General features: G+C 28.4%; 3 protein-coding genes across 3 annotated transcripts; 2 read left to right on the forward strand and 1 right to left on the reverse strand.

The window, feature by feature from the left end:
- Positions 1–3,771: 3,771 nt before the first annotated feature.
- LOC110826280 (polygalacturonase-like) lies at positions 3,772–6,666 on the reverse strand. Its single transcript, XM_088220320.1, has 4 exons — positions 6,155–6,666; positions 5,162–5,451; positions 4,475–4,706; positions 3,772–4,120 (listed from the first exon to the last, which is right to left on the reverse strand). The coding sequence occupies exons 1-4, from the start codon at positions 6,593–6,595 to the stop codon at positions 3,896–3,898; spliced, it is 1,188 nt and encodes a 395-aa protein (XP_088076446.1). The 5' UTR covers positions 6,596–6,666; the 3' UTR covers positions 3,772–3,895.
- Positions 6,667–10,151: 3,485 nt separating this feature from the next.
- Positions 10,152–12,021, forward strand: LOC110826279 (polygalacturonase-like). Its single transcript, XM_022056894.2, has 4 exons — positions 10,152–10,618; positions 10,915–11,204; positions 11,284–11,512; positions 11,599–12,021. The coding sequence occupies exons 1-4, from the start codon at positions 10,184–10,186 to the stop codon at positions 11,821–11,823; spliced, it is 1,179 nt and encodes a 392-aa protein (XP_021912586.2). The 5' UTR covers positions 10,152–10,183; the 3' UTR covers positions 11,824–12,021.
- A 1,713-nt stretch (positions 12,022–13,734) lies between these two features.
- Positions 13,735–15,745, forward strand: LOC110826273 (polygalacturonase-like). Its single transcript, XM_088219707.1, has 4 exons — positions 13,735–14,266; positions 14,538–14,827; positions 14,913–15,141; positions 15,238–15,745. The coding sequence occupies exons 1-4, from the start codon at positions 13,835–13,837 to the stop codon at positions 15,466–15,468; spliced, it is 1,182 nt and encodes a 393-aa protein (XP_088075833.1). The 5' UTR covers positions 13,735–13,834; the 3' UTR covers positions 15,469–15,745.
- Positions 15,746–16,836: the final 1,091 nt, after the last annotated feature.

Raw genomic sequence — 16,836 nt, forward strand, 5'->3', positions numbered from 1 at the left:
ATATTTTTGTGCCGTGTGTGATATTTATAATGTTTGCCTTGCAATATCATCTCTTCCTTTTATATACTCTTCATATTTATATTATATATACACAATATATTATATATACACCTTCATATACAAATATATATATGTATATATATGATATGTGTGTGTATATATATATATATAGTGGCGTGAAATGTGAGAAGTTGAAGAGGGGAAGCTTGAAAGAAGACACATGGGCGGGACCGACCTGTATACACATACACCTTCGAGTAATTCTCTCCCAAAAAAAGAAAATTAATTACTTCACAATAATCATTAACTCGTACTTAATCTAGAAGATAATTTTTTTTATTAAAGACTAATATTTATTAATAAATATGATTATCAAAACTAATTATTAGAAGTTATAGAAGCATAGGTGACTAATTTATATTAATAAGATATACAGATAAATTCCATAAATATTTCATGTTAGTTCTAAACGAATTCCTAATCAGCACAACTAGAAAACGAGTCAATAATCTAACTCTAAATGTTTGTCCTTTATGTAATGTGAAAATAAACAAGTTCGATTAACTTTTATAAAAGTGTAAAGGAATATGAAAAATTTAATTTATTGTTTATATATTACGTATAATGAATCTAGTACTTATGTCTTTTTTAAAAAAATATATATATATATTATTGAGCAATTAACAAAAAATTCACAACAATAGCACAATGACTCAAAAGACTGAGATACAATATACTAAATAAAAACAAATTTATCAAGCCAAAGATATAAACACATGGGTAAATAGTGATTAAAATCATAGTAGATAAATTCCGTAAACAAAACAAAAGAAATTTCATACTCAAAAGTCTCCATAAAATATCATAGGCCAACTAGAAAACAAACACAACAGTTCAGAAAAAAAGTTTACGAGAAAATGACTGTTAAGCACATACAAGATATACAGTCAATAGTAGCAAAACAAATTCAATAATAAGACAATAACTGCCAATAACTAAAAATATGAATTACTTTGTAAAGAAGTTATTTGTATTATAATAATAAGATAATCACAAACAACACAACTATCAAAATTCATTTACTTACACTTAGCAATAACAGAGGAGACTAAAATAAATAAATTAATAACATTTGTGCGGCCTTTGTTGGAAAAATTAAAAACCCTATGAGACTTGGACCTTTGAAGTTAATAAAGGGCATCGCACCCACTATATTATGAAATAATATCTCTCTTCACCTCACGAGAATAAAGCATACACTAAAAAACACCACCAAAAACTAGATATTTGTAAATCAAACTTTGCACATCTAATTTTTGATAACTTTAAGACTGTCTCCGATATTTTTTAAAACTCACACTAAATTCTTAAAAGAAACACTTCTACTATATGTTCTCAATAAAAGCACATAACTTAAAGAAACTCACAATAATTATGAACAAATATTGAATTCATGTACCCGTATCCACACACCAACAACCAAAGTAGAAATAGAACATACTCTTATTAAATAAGAGTTAAACTACATTTAAGGTAATAATCCTTTATTGTCATTACGTCTATTATAGTCTGGCCATATACAAAAAAAAAAAAACTAGCATCAAGAGAGAGAATGGGGGTACATGATACTTGCATAAAAAAACTTTACATATTGAATAGAATTATAAAGAAAGAAGATTTGGACAACATAGTATATAACAACAAAGGGAACAAAGATCAAATTATAAGTATTTTTTAATCTAAAATCTATTTTTTTTTTTTTTAAGTTAGAGCTACTTCAAACTGTATAACCAACCTTATAAAAAAACCCTCTAAACACTATAATTCAAGCTCTGTGAAATAAATACATTAGATTAAAATAGTTTAAAAAATCACAATAATATAAAATCTTTGAACAAGGCACCTTTATCAATAGTGAACGCTAAACAGAGGCAACTAAACCCATTTTTTCCAACATCCATCTTGGCTAATACATTTATCATTAAGTTCTTCTTCCCATTAATGGTTTAGGGTATAAATTTTAATTTATCTAATCAATTTGTAGTAGACTTTGTGAAGTAACTAAAGCTTCAAGGGAACCCGTTGCTCTTGATTTATAAAATAACTACCATCGAGTTATTATTGATAATCAGATACATTATGTTTGCCAACTACTAAGAGGTAGCTATGAAGATTTCTTCATAGGCTCCACCATGTTGGATTCTTGTACCCCATCATTTTGGACTAAAGAGATGTAATCCAACTATTGTTATCTCTCAAGATGTCATTTATTCCCACTACACCAATTTGTGTCATACATAACAGTCAACATAAAACTTTAAGATCGTATTAGGTTGGTATATGTTTATTACAATCACATATTTATATATTGACTTTTAGAGTTTGTACTCTTTTCCAATGAAACACTATATCCTGCTATAGTTATATCAATATGATAATTTATAGTAAATTACAAATGCATCTTATTGTATAATTAATGTGGTAACAACTTTGTCAATTTTAAAAAATATTCTTTGCTATGCTAATAAGTATATGAAGTATATTTCTAAAATCGCACAGAAAATCAAGTTTGGTTGAGTTTCTTTCAAATGTTAATTTTAATACAATAAAAATAATGGTAAAACACAAATAAAATAATTTTTGAAATTTGGGTTAATTTTAAAGGTATGAATTGAATTAACAAAGTCATCCATTACTAATCTCTCTCTCTCTCTCTCTATATATATATATATATATATAAAGTAATTAAGATTAATAAATAAATTAGTATATGAAATGTTGGAAGCTAACAAAATGTAAGTTTCTAATTAAAAAAAGAATACTTCTCATAATTTGGCTTTTCTAATCAAAAGAAATACTTAAATGCAATGCACCTAAAAGAAATTTTAAGCATGACCTTTTTTTTTCTTGGTAGTTATTCTTATCGACCAAATTCACTGTTTTTCCACATTAGGAAAAAGTTCTCAAGCATAACTAATTAATAACAATTGAAACTCAATTTCACACACACACACATATATATATATATATATCTGCATGTGCGCGTGTGTATATAATATATATATATATATATGTATACTCACACATGTACATAAGAATCTCTGATTGACTTTATCTCTTCCTTTAAAAAAAAATGAGATTATCTAAATAAACGAGGAAAATCGTAATATGATGGAGTTATATTTTCCTTTCGCTGTAAAAGAAATTTGACGTAGTTGCCTCAATTAAAACGTTGACGTTTCATGCTTTTAGAAGTTTCACGTGCCGACCATTCTATATTTAGTGGAACGTGAAGTTTCAAGACTGCTTCCATGAGTTTTAAGGCATCATATATAGATAACCTCTAGTGCTTACACGTGGCACAAATCCCCCGGTGATTTGACCAAAGAAAGCAAATCATGTGAGATCTGACTTTCAATTTCTGTTTTATATTTTTTTGTTGGATCAAATCAATTAATTACTTCGTGTGTTATAACTCACAATAATTACAATAATTAGGGGAATTTAATCTCAAAAAGATATTAATTTCACTTAAATATTGTAAACAAAATTAATTTAATTAAATCATTATAATCTCATTAATACATTAATAAATTAAATTATAAAATGTATTAATATAATATATTTATAAAATAATAAATTATTACAGTTTCATTAATATATTAATAAATTAAAATATTAATTATTTGCAATAAATTAGTTACTATTCATTAAAGTTACCCACCTTCAAACACTGTAGATTAAGATTGTATTCAACAATCAGAAAAGAAATTACTACCTGAATTAATTTTTTTTTTTTTTAATTATTATTACTGTTTAGTAAGTAATTAGCATCATTAAATAACAGGTTAGTAACTAATTAATTACAGAGAACTTAATTAAGATAAAAATTATTTTAAAAACAACTAAGAGGAGTGAGTACTCCATTGCTGGTTCCATCAATGTTAGTACAAATAGAAGTTGTATGGGATTGATCTTCCATGTCTTTGAGCTCAATGTCTTGTAATGTAATTGCTTTACATGGCTTTGTGAAACTGCAGTTAAATGTCATTGCATCCTTTGTCGCTGACGTTCCTCTTATATTTCTATACGTCACTTCACTTATTTTTACTCCCGAACTCTGTTTTATCGATACAAAAAAATAAAATTAAATAATTAATTTCAACATAAAAGAAATTTGAACATATCACTTATAATTGAGTATTAATCATAATATAATTTTATGTTTATAACAAGTAACATACTTATCGTATGTAAGATGATAATCTGACAGTTAAAATTTTTGTCTTTAAAGTTTTCAGTTTAAATTCTACTGAAAATATAAATATTACTTTTTTTTAATATAAAATGTATTAACAATAGTCGAATTATAATGTTAAATTCAGCGAGATATAATATTATTATTCATTCATATATTTATAAAACTATTTGATCAAATCGAAATTTACTTATTTTATTAAATAAAAAAAATTACCTGATGAGGGTGGCAACCTTTGTGATGAGGGCAGTAATTTTGGTCAATTATGATGGGATTTTGGACATTTCTCATAATAATATTTTGGAAAATAATATTTCTGACGAACCCATTACAAGGTCTTGCCCATGTCTTGATTCTTACTCCATTATCTGATTCTACGAACTCTGCATCTGTTAATGTTATATTTTCAACTCCACCTTCTTCTTTCTGTCTGCACAGACTGCCAATACTGTAAATAGTAAAACAGTAAAAAAAAAAAAGTTACTTAATCAGTTAATATTTAACCGTACTAAAAAGAATTTATCGAGTATGATGGTATACATTGTATATGTAATGTAATTTACTTATTTATCATTAACAGTGATTTCTCTTGTACTTTCATCATCTTAATCAATAGCTTTTTAAAAGTATAATTAAATCAAATCATTAGCCTCATGTGTTTTCAACTTTTTTTTATGTAATTAATTATCAATGTTATTTTATATTACGTATTGCTTTTCAATAAAATAATTACTCATATATAATAAGTATATATATTTAAGTGTATTTTTTTTTAAAAAGAGTGTTAATAACAATTTAATAACCAAATGTAGTAAAAAATTATGAGATACCAATAAATGTACTATTAAATGTGCACATATAATAATAATAGTAATAATAATAATAATTAGTTTTTATTCTAACCTTATACCGTGACCCGGGCCACAATGAAGTCTACTCATATGGAGATTTGTGGTGCCCGGACCGATTGACACACAATCGTCTCCGGTCTCGAAAGTTGTTTGTGTGATACTCACCGCATCTGAGGTTTGGACATGGATGCCATCTGTATTAGGGCTCTTGGCCGGTGAAAATACCTTCACGTTTTGGATCCTCACATCGTTGCAATTGTTTACCACGAGGTGAGCTACTTGACTATTTCTTAGTGTCAATCCATTGATTAATATGTGATTTGCCCAATAAAATGATATCAACTACATTTTACATGTAAAAAAAAATCATAAATAGAAAAAAAAAAGAGAAACAAGCAAAAATAGATCGATTTAAGTTTAACATAATAGCGTACAGATAAAAATATACGAGTATAATTATCAACTATATATAGAAATAAGAATAATTTTAAGGACAATCCGTTGATTTATATGTGATTTACCAAATGAAATGACATAAATTCATCCTACATGTCAAAAAAATTTTAAATAGAAAAAAAATAAACAAATAAAAATAAATTAATCTAATTTTAACGTAACAACAAACAAATAAAAATATACAAATATAATTATAAATTATATATAAAAAAAAATAGTTTTACTGTCAATTCATTAATTAATACAAGATTTTCTACGTATAAAAAAATTATAAATAAATAATAAATAAAAATATATCAGTCTAACTTGAACGTAATAATAGATAAATAAAGACATACAAGTATAATTATAAAATTGTATAAAAAATGATGTATAAAGCATCGGATGAATATATAAAAATTGATATATCATATAACGGATTATACGAATGAGAAATAATCAAAATAATCTTTATAACTTATAATATAAATATAGTATTTGCGAAATTATTCTATTTTTAATAATTTTACAATCAATTTTCCTTTTAGATAATATTCTTTTTACTGTTTTTTTTTTTTTTATATGAAACTCAACTGTGACAAGAACATACCCTCTTACCAACTGGACAGTCATCGCCAGATCTCCTGCAATCCCAAAACGCAGCTCCTCTTGCATCAAGTGTCCCGCCATGAATTTCAACTCCATTAACATCAGAAAACAAAATCCAATGCCCAGAATTCCCCAGCCCGTGATGAACCCTAGAAGGGGCTAAAATGGTGCCATGTATAAGCAACGTGATTCGGTTCTTACATGGACCTCTGAACACCACTGGTGTCACCAAGAACCATCCATCCGGGACAATGATTGTAGACGCCATAGCAGACCCACAAGCAGCTTGCCATGCATTAAGAAAAGCTCGGGTCGAGTCGGATTGTCCATCCGATCTTGCACCAAAACTGGTTACGTAGTAGGTTGATGCATTGGTTAAGGTGAGGAAGAAGATGAAGGCGAGGGAGAGGGAGAGAAGAGAAAAGGTTATAAGTTTAGGCATTTTCTTTGTGTGTGAGGAGAAAGAGAGGCAGGTCTTTGATTGGAAATTGAGTTATAAGGCGGGTGTAACTATTTATATTGAATGATATACAGTATATGTATATATATATGTATATGTATATTATATGTTTATATGGGTATATGTATATATTATGAATTACTTGAACATTATCAAACTAATTAAAACTTACCAAGATGCCAATCTAATAGGAATTAGAAATGATGGGTGCCATAAAGTATGCACTGTAAGTGGGTTAAGCAGATGGGAGAATGTTTGTAGGGGAAGTAATTGGGAGAAATGTTATTATAAACTTGATTTTAAAAACTTTAGGTGTAATTAATAATTGAATTTAAAGTTTTTAAAAGACAATGACGGTAAATTTCAAGGAAGGCCTTTTAAATATGGGCATAATTGCAATTGAATCTATAGTTTTTTAAGAAATAATAATATAATCTTTTCATCATTTTGCCATTTTAAAATTTTAAAAAAGAACACTGTAATGGGTTATTTTGACAGTGATTGATCATGTTGTTTAGTGAATCCCTTTGCTACAATCATTTTCTGCAATCTAAAAAGAAATGAAAGGTTTTAAAGAGAAGATAAAGTTTCATAAGCCAATTAGAAGAGTAAGTAAAGCATGGACTTACATGTAGTCATTTTATAATACATTGAAAAGTGTATGTTAATCTCGCAATTTATCTCCGTGAATAAAAAAAAATTAGATGGTATTCTTAAAAATAAAACGAAAAAGTTGATATCAGCATGTTACTCTTTGTTAAACGGATCTTGAAATGTGAGTTCTTATACTTTATTATCATATATTATTTTATTTTTATTAATAAAAAATAAATTTTTATTGTACTGTCTACAATGAGATTAAGAGTTAAATGAATCATTTTTAATTATCAAATTATGTCATTCGATTTTACGTATTTATATGAAAATACTAAAAACGATGATGTTTATCTGAAATATTTATTGAAAAAATATCCGAAAAAAAAAAATCGAAATCACTATCGGATATTCTAAGTGTGCCCCTACTTGCACTTAAGAAAAATATGTTTACTGTTTTAATTCAAAAGTTAAAATGAAGTATTAAATTAGGAATAAAATTAAAAGATCAGGACTCGATTTTAAAAATTTGAAAAGATGAGGACATAAAGTGAAAAATAAAATTTAATACCAAAATTAACAATTTTTTTTTTCAATCATTTATTGCATTTTAGTTAGAAAAGGAAAATTCTATTAAAAAATGTGTTATTTGTAAAACATATGAGATTTATAATAATTATTATATAAGGATTCCTTTGGAAATTCTTAAAAAACAAAAAAAAAAAAAAAAGGAAAAGAAAAGATTCCCTTGAAAAGATAATATATATATATATACATCTACGTATATGAGTTCTGTACTAAAGCTGCCATAAGCACTCACTAATAATATTTAAATGTAGAATAAATAATTAAAAAAAAAAGATTAATTATTATCATATTTTATATTAAAATATTTATCCCGGTTAAAAAACGACAAAAATATGAGTAAATAGTTAAATGAAATTTGATTTTTTTTTTCTAATAATAAAAGCTTTTTTTTATATATTTTAATATGAAAACAATCATAAATTTTTAAAATTTTTTTTCATTAATTACAATTTTATATACTCATTAATGGGTCTTTCATATTACTAAATTTTTATATGTTCACAAAATCTAGTAAATTTCATCCATATATATTTATGTTTAATATATATATATATATATATAAACCAAGTTCCCATATTGAACATTCAATGCAAGAAGATTGAGTTTTTCCCACATACAATTAACTCTTCAGCTACAAGAAATCAGAATAATCATCACAAGAAAAAAAATTTAAGGTGGGAAAATGTTATGTGTGTGGTTAGAAATTTCGGATAAAAGTATAAAATTATTCTTGATAATTAATGACCATAGAATATAAATTATGTTAAAATTTAGTTTGAAACAAATATATTTTTTATAAGTAAAAGGAGAATGAGCTACCAATATAATTATTTTTCATATGTGTTATCATTGAAGACCCTCCATATCATACAAGAAAAACAAAATATATATATATATATACATGGGTACGTATGTAAGAGTCGATTTCTTTTTAGAATTTGGTGTGTATATTCGTATAGAATTAAGAATTTTAAATCAAATAGAAAAAGAAAAAAAAATTACAAAAGTGAGACTTAGAGGCTCGTGAAGAACATTATAGAAAAAAAAGTAATTGCTTCTTTTAGGCCGTTTGCAAATTAAAAAGATCTTCGAGTGTTATTAAAATTTATTTCTTTAATATTTATTTACGAAGAAAGAGATTTATAAAATATTGTCTATTGATAATTTGAATATTTATAAACTATAAAATCTTAAGTTGCAATCAATTTTGATTGTTTTTACTCGTTAGTTTCATAATTGGGTTGTGATTTTTTACCTTCACGCTTGTTGGTTTTTTTTTTTTTAATGTAATTTTAAATTACTCGTTTATTTTCTACATCGTGATTAAATTTTTTCTGTTACTGAATTTAATTAAATTTATGCAACAAATATTATTTAAATTTAATGTATAATTTAATTAGAAGTATGTACTACTTATACTAGAGAATAAAAATGGATATAAAATTTGATATAATTTAACATGTATTATTTCAATATATTCAAATTTTATTATTTTAAACAGAATATTCATCATCATTTAGTTAAATAAGTACAAAATTTAAAAATCAAGTTTAAATAAATATATATATATATATATATACATACCATTAGGATAAATTTAAGTTAAATAATACTTGCTTTTTATATAATCAATGTCTCAAATTATAATCTTATCTTGTTAAATATTGATTAAACAAATTAATGAATAACTTTTTGTCAAATCTATTCAATTTAATATTTATTTATTTATTTATAACAACAGGTACGGTCATGTACGGTTGTGATTGAACGGGACATCGCATTTTCTTGCTTGCTCCCGGCTATTGTATTTTTCTCCTCCACGATTCCTCCACGTGTCATGCACTTAATCAACGGTTATGAGTGTCATACACCGAAGAATACTCGTCTAAACATTACACGTCAACATATAATTTCAATTTGAGAAATATTCTTTTTGCAATATATATACATATAAATTCATGTGGGGGAAATGTGAAATCTCTTAATTAGGTTAAATTTTTTAAATTATTTTGAGTTTGAAGCAAACTATCGTTATGATTTTATATATGTGTGTGTATATGTATATGTATATTAACATTAATTGTAATTATTTCCTTCACTAGTTCTTAAGCAACTTAGTTAATATTGTCTGTTCTCGATCGGTACAACGCAGTGCCAACTTCTTACATATACTATAACGTGAGAGTAACATTTAATCTATTTGGTATGGACTAATTAATTAAACAGAGCTTATATACAAAACCTGTTGGTTCATAAATACATACATATATTTATATTCACAAACTTATATTATACACATATTATAATTGTTATTTACGCAAAATCATGCTTAAAATCCCTTTTATTTCCTCCATCAAACATCAATTTCTCTGTACTTGAAAAGCTAAAATGGGCAAGGTATTACTAGCTTCTTGCACAGTGGTGATGATCATGTTGGTTTTCTTTACAGAATCATCTAGTGCAGCGTACAATGTGGTGAGCTACGGGGCGAAGGGCGACGGCAAAAAGGACTCGACAGCAGCATTTCTCAGGGCTTGGTCGGTGGCCTGTGGCTCGAGGAATCAAGCAACAATTTACGTGCCAAGAGGGACGTTCTTGATACGAAATGTGGTGTTTGGGGGTCCGTGTAAGAGCCGAATTGTGTTGCAGATAGATGGGAGCATTGTGGCTCCAACGAGTTACTGGGATTTGGGGAATTCAGGGAATTGGATTTTGTTCAATAAGGTTAGTAGAATTAAGATTTATGGTGGAAGTTTTGATGCGAGAGGAGCTGGTTATTGGGCTTGTCGGAGAAGTGGAAAGAAATGTCCGGCCGGAGCTCGGGTATGTTTATATATATTAACTCAGTTCAAATTTTATGTTTTAGAAGATATCTTACTAAATATATATATATATATATGTTTTTAAGAAAATTGTTTTAAGGAATTGGACTGGATTAGAGGGACTAAATAATGAAAATATATTAACAATACATTACAATGTTCATATATATGGTTTAGTTTTATTACATTCATTATACTAATAATATATTTACCTATTTAATCAATTATTATAAATTTTTAAACATAGTTATATAATCTTAGCATAATTATTTATATTCGGGTATTTGAATATTGCAGTCAATATCATTCAATTGGTCAAACAACGTATTGATAAGTGGAGTGACATCAATAAACAGTCAAAAAATGCACATATCTCTTAACCATTGCACCAACTTCTTAATTCGAAACGTAAAGATTAGGGCACCGAGTAATAGTCCAAACACTGATGGAATTCACATGCAAGCGTCATCAGGAATCACTGTTACCGGTGGTTCAATTGCAACAGGCGATGATTGTATCTCAATAGGTCAAGGATCTACGAACACATGGATCGAACGTCTCAACTGTGGCCCCGGACATGGAATCAGGTACAATTAATTACATAAATTAAATTGCAAGCTTGTGTAAGTTTGAAAATAAAAATTAATTGTGAATTTAAACTGGCAGCATCGGAAGTCTTGGCGATTTTACAAATGAAGAAGGTGTCGAAAATGTGACGGTAACAGGTGTAGGATTCACAAAAGCAGAAAATGGAGTAAGAATAAAATCATGGGGGAGAGCTAGTAACGGCTACGCGAGGAACATTAATTTCCGTAACTTAATCATGAACAATGTCAACAATCCTATAATTATTGATCAAAATTACTGCCCTTCTAGCTCTGGATGTCCTCGTCAGGTATACATTTATTAATTTACGAATTTTAATTTTAACTTTAAATTTAAAGTATATAAAAATTATACTTACTATAATTTTGATAACAGAGTTCGGGTGTAAAAATAAGCGGAATTACATATAAAAATATAAAGGGCATTTCGGCAACACAAATAGCTATAAAGTTCGATTGCAGTCCCACTGATCCATGCACGGGAATCAGATTACAAGATATAAACTTAAGATATCTGGGCAAATCAGGCTCTGCAATTTCTTATTGTAAGAATGCTCATGGTAGAAGCAGTGGAGTGGTACTGCCCAAGAGTTGCTTCTGAATACTCGTATACTACCAATCCTGCATATATATATATATATATATACATATGCGCACCACATATATAATATATATTCTTAATATGATACTCCCGTATGTTTAATTATGGTTACATTTGTCTATATAATTCCAAATGTATGGTAAAGTAGTAAATGTACCAGTATATATATATTCTTTATGTTTATTTTATAAAACAATTTACCACGTATATTTTATGTACTTTATATATGAATATTTAATTTTATTAAGTTAAATACAATGTTATATGGTCATATTTATATACGTATAAAATTTTATGAAGATTTAATTTCCATGCAAAATATTATTTACAAATATATATATATATAATAAAACCCATGTTTGTACCATTAATTGGAGCATATGGAAGCCGGCGTTGACCCATGTTTGTACCGCAAGACTCGGCTACTAAATCGCCTTTCTATCCTCCGGGTTTACTCCACGTGTCACGTGTCAATAAAGTAATTCAAAAGTGTTATGCATGCAACTTCCATGGTTCATGCATCATGTATACGTACATACATACACGTTATATCTCATCCCTTACGTAAGCTTCAATGCTTTTATAATTATATAATTTCGTTTCATTTAATTTTCGACAAAAATTTAATTTAATTTCGTCTCTTCAGTACAAATTAATCTTTCTTTTCTTTTCGCTCTTGAAAAGCATAAATGTATATAAATTTTTATTCTGATCAGTAATTTTAATATACATATATATATATATATACTTCAAAAGGCACCTGCTTACTAGCTAATTAACTTGAAGCTGTAATTAGATGGCTTGTCAAAAGATTATGGTGGGTGGATAGATTAATTTAATATAATAAGTAACAAGAGTTTCAGTTATTACTAGTTTGGTTATTTTAAAATAAATATTAAATTACTTATTTATTTATTAATTAAGCAATATATTTATATTAATTATAATATAATATAAATAATTTTTAAATAAAAAAAATATGAAAAGACGGACTAATTCAAAAATTTTTATGATACGAATAGTTGAAAATTAATTAGTGTATTAAAATTAATTAATTAAATAATAAAAATATATACCGAAAAAATTTCGTATAAGTCATACACGTGTCAAATATTTTAAAATTTTAATTATCTAAATATATTAAAAAAATAATATAATTATATTATATAAGTAATAGCCAATTCACGAGTACTGAAATTATTGAGAAGAAATAACATGCATTGGATTTGAAATTATCCAAATAACATGATATATATTCTTCTTTTTATTGTAGAGATTTAATGACTAAATTATTTTTGATTCAATCAAAAATAGTTTAGGAGAAAAATTCTCTTAAGCTCGTTCTCAAATAAATTGAATTAATTCTAGACTTTGGTCTAATTATACAACAAGCTAACTCCTTAAGTAATTAATTGAAGTCTTACATAAATTTACTTAAAATAACAAGTAATCACATTTTTAACATATATTAATAATTTGTTATAAATTCTGTAATATATATATGTATGTGTATGTACAAGTTGTATTATTTCAATTGGGTTCAATGATTGGAGAATGTTACATATACATGTGCTCAACCATATTCAATTTAAAACCTAGGTTAGTTAATTAGTCAATTAATTAATTAATCTAATTATACGCAGCACACAAATTCTAAGGAGAAACATACAATATCTCACATGCAATATGCCTTAATTTAATTCTAAGTCGTTGCTTAATATAACTTATCCCATGTTCAATTCGCCGTACATATCATTACCCCGAAACCCATGTGACGACGTGCTTAAGCAAATAGTTTTTTTTAAAAAAAAATTAATTAATTAAGTGATTAATACGTTGAAATCCAATTTAATTAATTTAGTAAATTACTTGGAAAACAGTTACATGCATACAAGTACAAGCAAAGGACACGATAATTAACCAACCATCCGCCACTATAAATACCCCCTGATAACTACCTTGTTGCTTCATCATCTACATTGCTTAATTAAATTCTCTTGCTTTGTTAACCATGGCTAAACTTACAGCAACAACGCTTATTATCTTGTTTTGGATCGTGATGCTATTCAAATTTTCGAGTGCAGCCTACGACGTAACTCGTTACGGGGCGAAACCAGATGGTGTGACTGACTCGACACCGGCATTTCTCAAGGCATGGCAAGCTGCCTGCAGCTCAACGACTGCGGCTACAATCAATGTCCCGAAAGGGCGGTACTTGTTGAAAGCGGTGACATTTCGAGGACCGTGTAAGAATAGTATTAAGATTCAAATTGCCGGGACAATTGTTGCACCAACGGATTATCGAGCGTTGGGGAATTCTGGGTATTGGATTTTGTTTATTAAGGTTGATAAAGTTTCAGTGATTGGCGGCAGTCTTGACGGCAGAGCTGCTGGCTTTTGGGCTTGTAGGAAATCTGGGAAGAGTTGCCCCGTCGGTGCTAGGGTATGTTACTTAATCTTTTTGCTTTTGATATAATTTTGTTAATTAGTCAACTTAATTTTTAAAAAGAGAGTTAATCAAATAGCTTAGCAAAAGTCCATTTTTTTTTATCTATTTTTAATTTTTATGAGACGAATTAATTAATTTGTTACTTAATTATGCAAATGTCTGTACCTTATAACAAGCTAAAATGGGTTAATCGTGGTGGGTACGTAAATTAGTATTTGTTAATTAATTAATTAAAAGTTCTAATTAATCCCTGTTCACATTACAGTCAATTACATTCAACTGGGCGAACAACATTATAATCAGCGGGTTGACTTCAATCAACAGCCAAGTGACGCACCTGGTAATCAACAGCTGCAACAATGTAATGATCCGCGACGTGAAGCTCATTGCTCCGGATCAAAGCCCTAACACCGACGGCATCCACGTGCAGTCGTCCACCGGCGTCACCATCACCGGAAGTACACTGCAAACCGGCGACGACTGCGTGTCTATCGGTCCGGGTACAAAGAATTTAGTCATGAGCCGACTCAACTGCGGGCCGGGTCACGGTGTAAGGTACAACCCATTAATATTAATTATCAAATTAATGGTGTAATTAAATATAATATCAACGTAATTGTGAATTATGATTGACGAACAGCATTGGGAGCTTGGGTAAAGACTTGAATGAAGCTGGTGTACAGAATGTGACCCTTATCGGTTCAGTATTTACCGGGTCGGATAATGGAGTTCGGATCAAGACATGGGCGAGGGCCAGTAATGGGTTTGTGAGAAACGTACTGTTCCAAGATCTTACCATGAAAAACGTTCAGAATCCGATCCTCATCGACCAAAATTATTGCCCCAACAATCAGGGTTGTCCATCCCAGGTATCTTTACATGCATATATATATGTGTGCACTTACTTTTTAAGAATGCATGTGTATATATATAATATATTGATGATGGGGTTGTTTGTATATTAGGGTTCTGGAGTAAAGATAAGTGGAGTGACATACAAGAATATACAAGGAACATCCAGGACGAAGGAGGCAGTGACGTTTGATTGTAGCCCTAGCAATCCATGCACAGGGATAAGACTTCAAGATATAAAGTTGACGTACATGAACAAAGCCGCAACTTCTTCATGCAGGAATATTGATGGGACTAGCAGCGGAGTACTCATGCCTGAGAGCTGTTTATCTATGCCAAATTAATATATATATATATGTATATGTATATATTATTATCCTCGTATATATACATATATATATGTATTACTCCTAAGATTGATTCCTATATGTATCATTAATGGTGAAAATATATATAGGATTACTGCAAGGAGTGCGCACCACCATGGGAAAGCAAGTATTAGAGCCTTTCTTCGTGTGCTGAAGTACTTGCCACCAACTTGAAAAAAAAAAAAAAAAAACATTTGTAGTCATTTATTTTTGTGGTTTAATTATTTTGATTTGGAAATTGAAGGAGCTTTCCGTGATTATATTGTTAAATAGGATAATTTTATTATTTTGTTCAAATATATTTATTTTAACTCAATTTTTAAATTTTAATTATTTCATAGGTAAAATTTAAACATATTTGATATATAATTAAATAAATTTTATTCATATTTTCAGTTCTACAACCACAACCACATGAATTTTGTACTTCCATATATCAAAAAATAAGTCACAAAGCTAAAAACAAGAAAAATAATGTTGTAATTTAAAAACAAGCTAAAAACTAAATTGTAATATCCAGCTGGTACCAGATGGCGCCAAAAAAAAAAAAGAGAAAAGAAAAATTAAAAGAATATATATATAATTAATTAAAATAAATAAAGAAAAGAAAAACAAAATAAAATAAAAGAGCCCAAAGATGTACACCTCTGAAAGCACAAGGAAACTAGGTGGCAATTATATATATACATATATATGTATGTATATATATAATTTTAAAAAAAATAATTAAAAAAAAGGAATGTAGAAAAAAGGAGAATAAATCAAGCGGAAATATGTGTATATATATATATATATAAAAGTAATGAAATAGCAGAAAAAAAAAAAAGAAAGAGAGGAAGAGAGCTGAGTTCGAGCAGGTGAGAGAGGAGGTCGAGCTGAGTGAGGATCGGGGCCGAGAGAGCATAGTGAGGGGAACAGCCTTGGCCGCGTGAGGAGGAGGAGTGAGCCGCAGTCGCGACGGTGAGACGTGGCGGAAGGGGAGACGTCGCGGGAAGGAGAGAGAGAGGGAGAGAGAGAGAAAGAAGAAGAAGAAAAAGAAAAGAAAAAAAAACAAAGGAAAAAGAAAAAGGAAGAAGAAAGAAAAAAAAAAGAAAAGAGAAAGAAAAGAAAAGAACAAAAATGGAATAAAAGAAAAAAAATGATGAAAGAAAAGAAAAAAATTAATGAAATTAAGAAATAAAAATGGAAGTGTGGCGATGATATTGGTGCGTCACATGTGAAAATGCACGCTAATTCAATCATCAGCACTTGGCATTTTTGGTGTCACGCATATGATGGCACGTGGTGATGTTGGCGACCGGAACGGTGTGTCTCAAGGTAAAATTCGTTTCTCATTTCACGTAA

This window comes from Carica papaya, chromosome 5 (genome assembly GCF_054855325.1).
Source record: "Carica papaya isolate Zhongbai chromosome 5, ASM5485532v1, whole genome shotgun sequence".
Taxonomy (NCBI): domain Eukaryota; kingdom Viridiplantae; phylum Streptophyta; class Magnoliopsida; order Brassicales; family Caricaceae; genus Carica; species Carica papaya.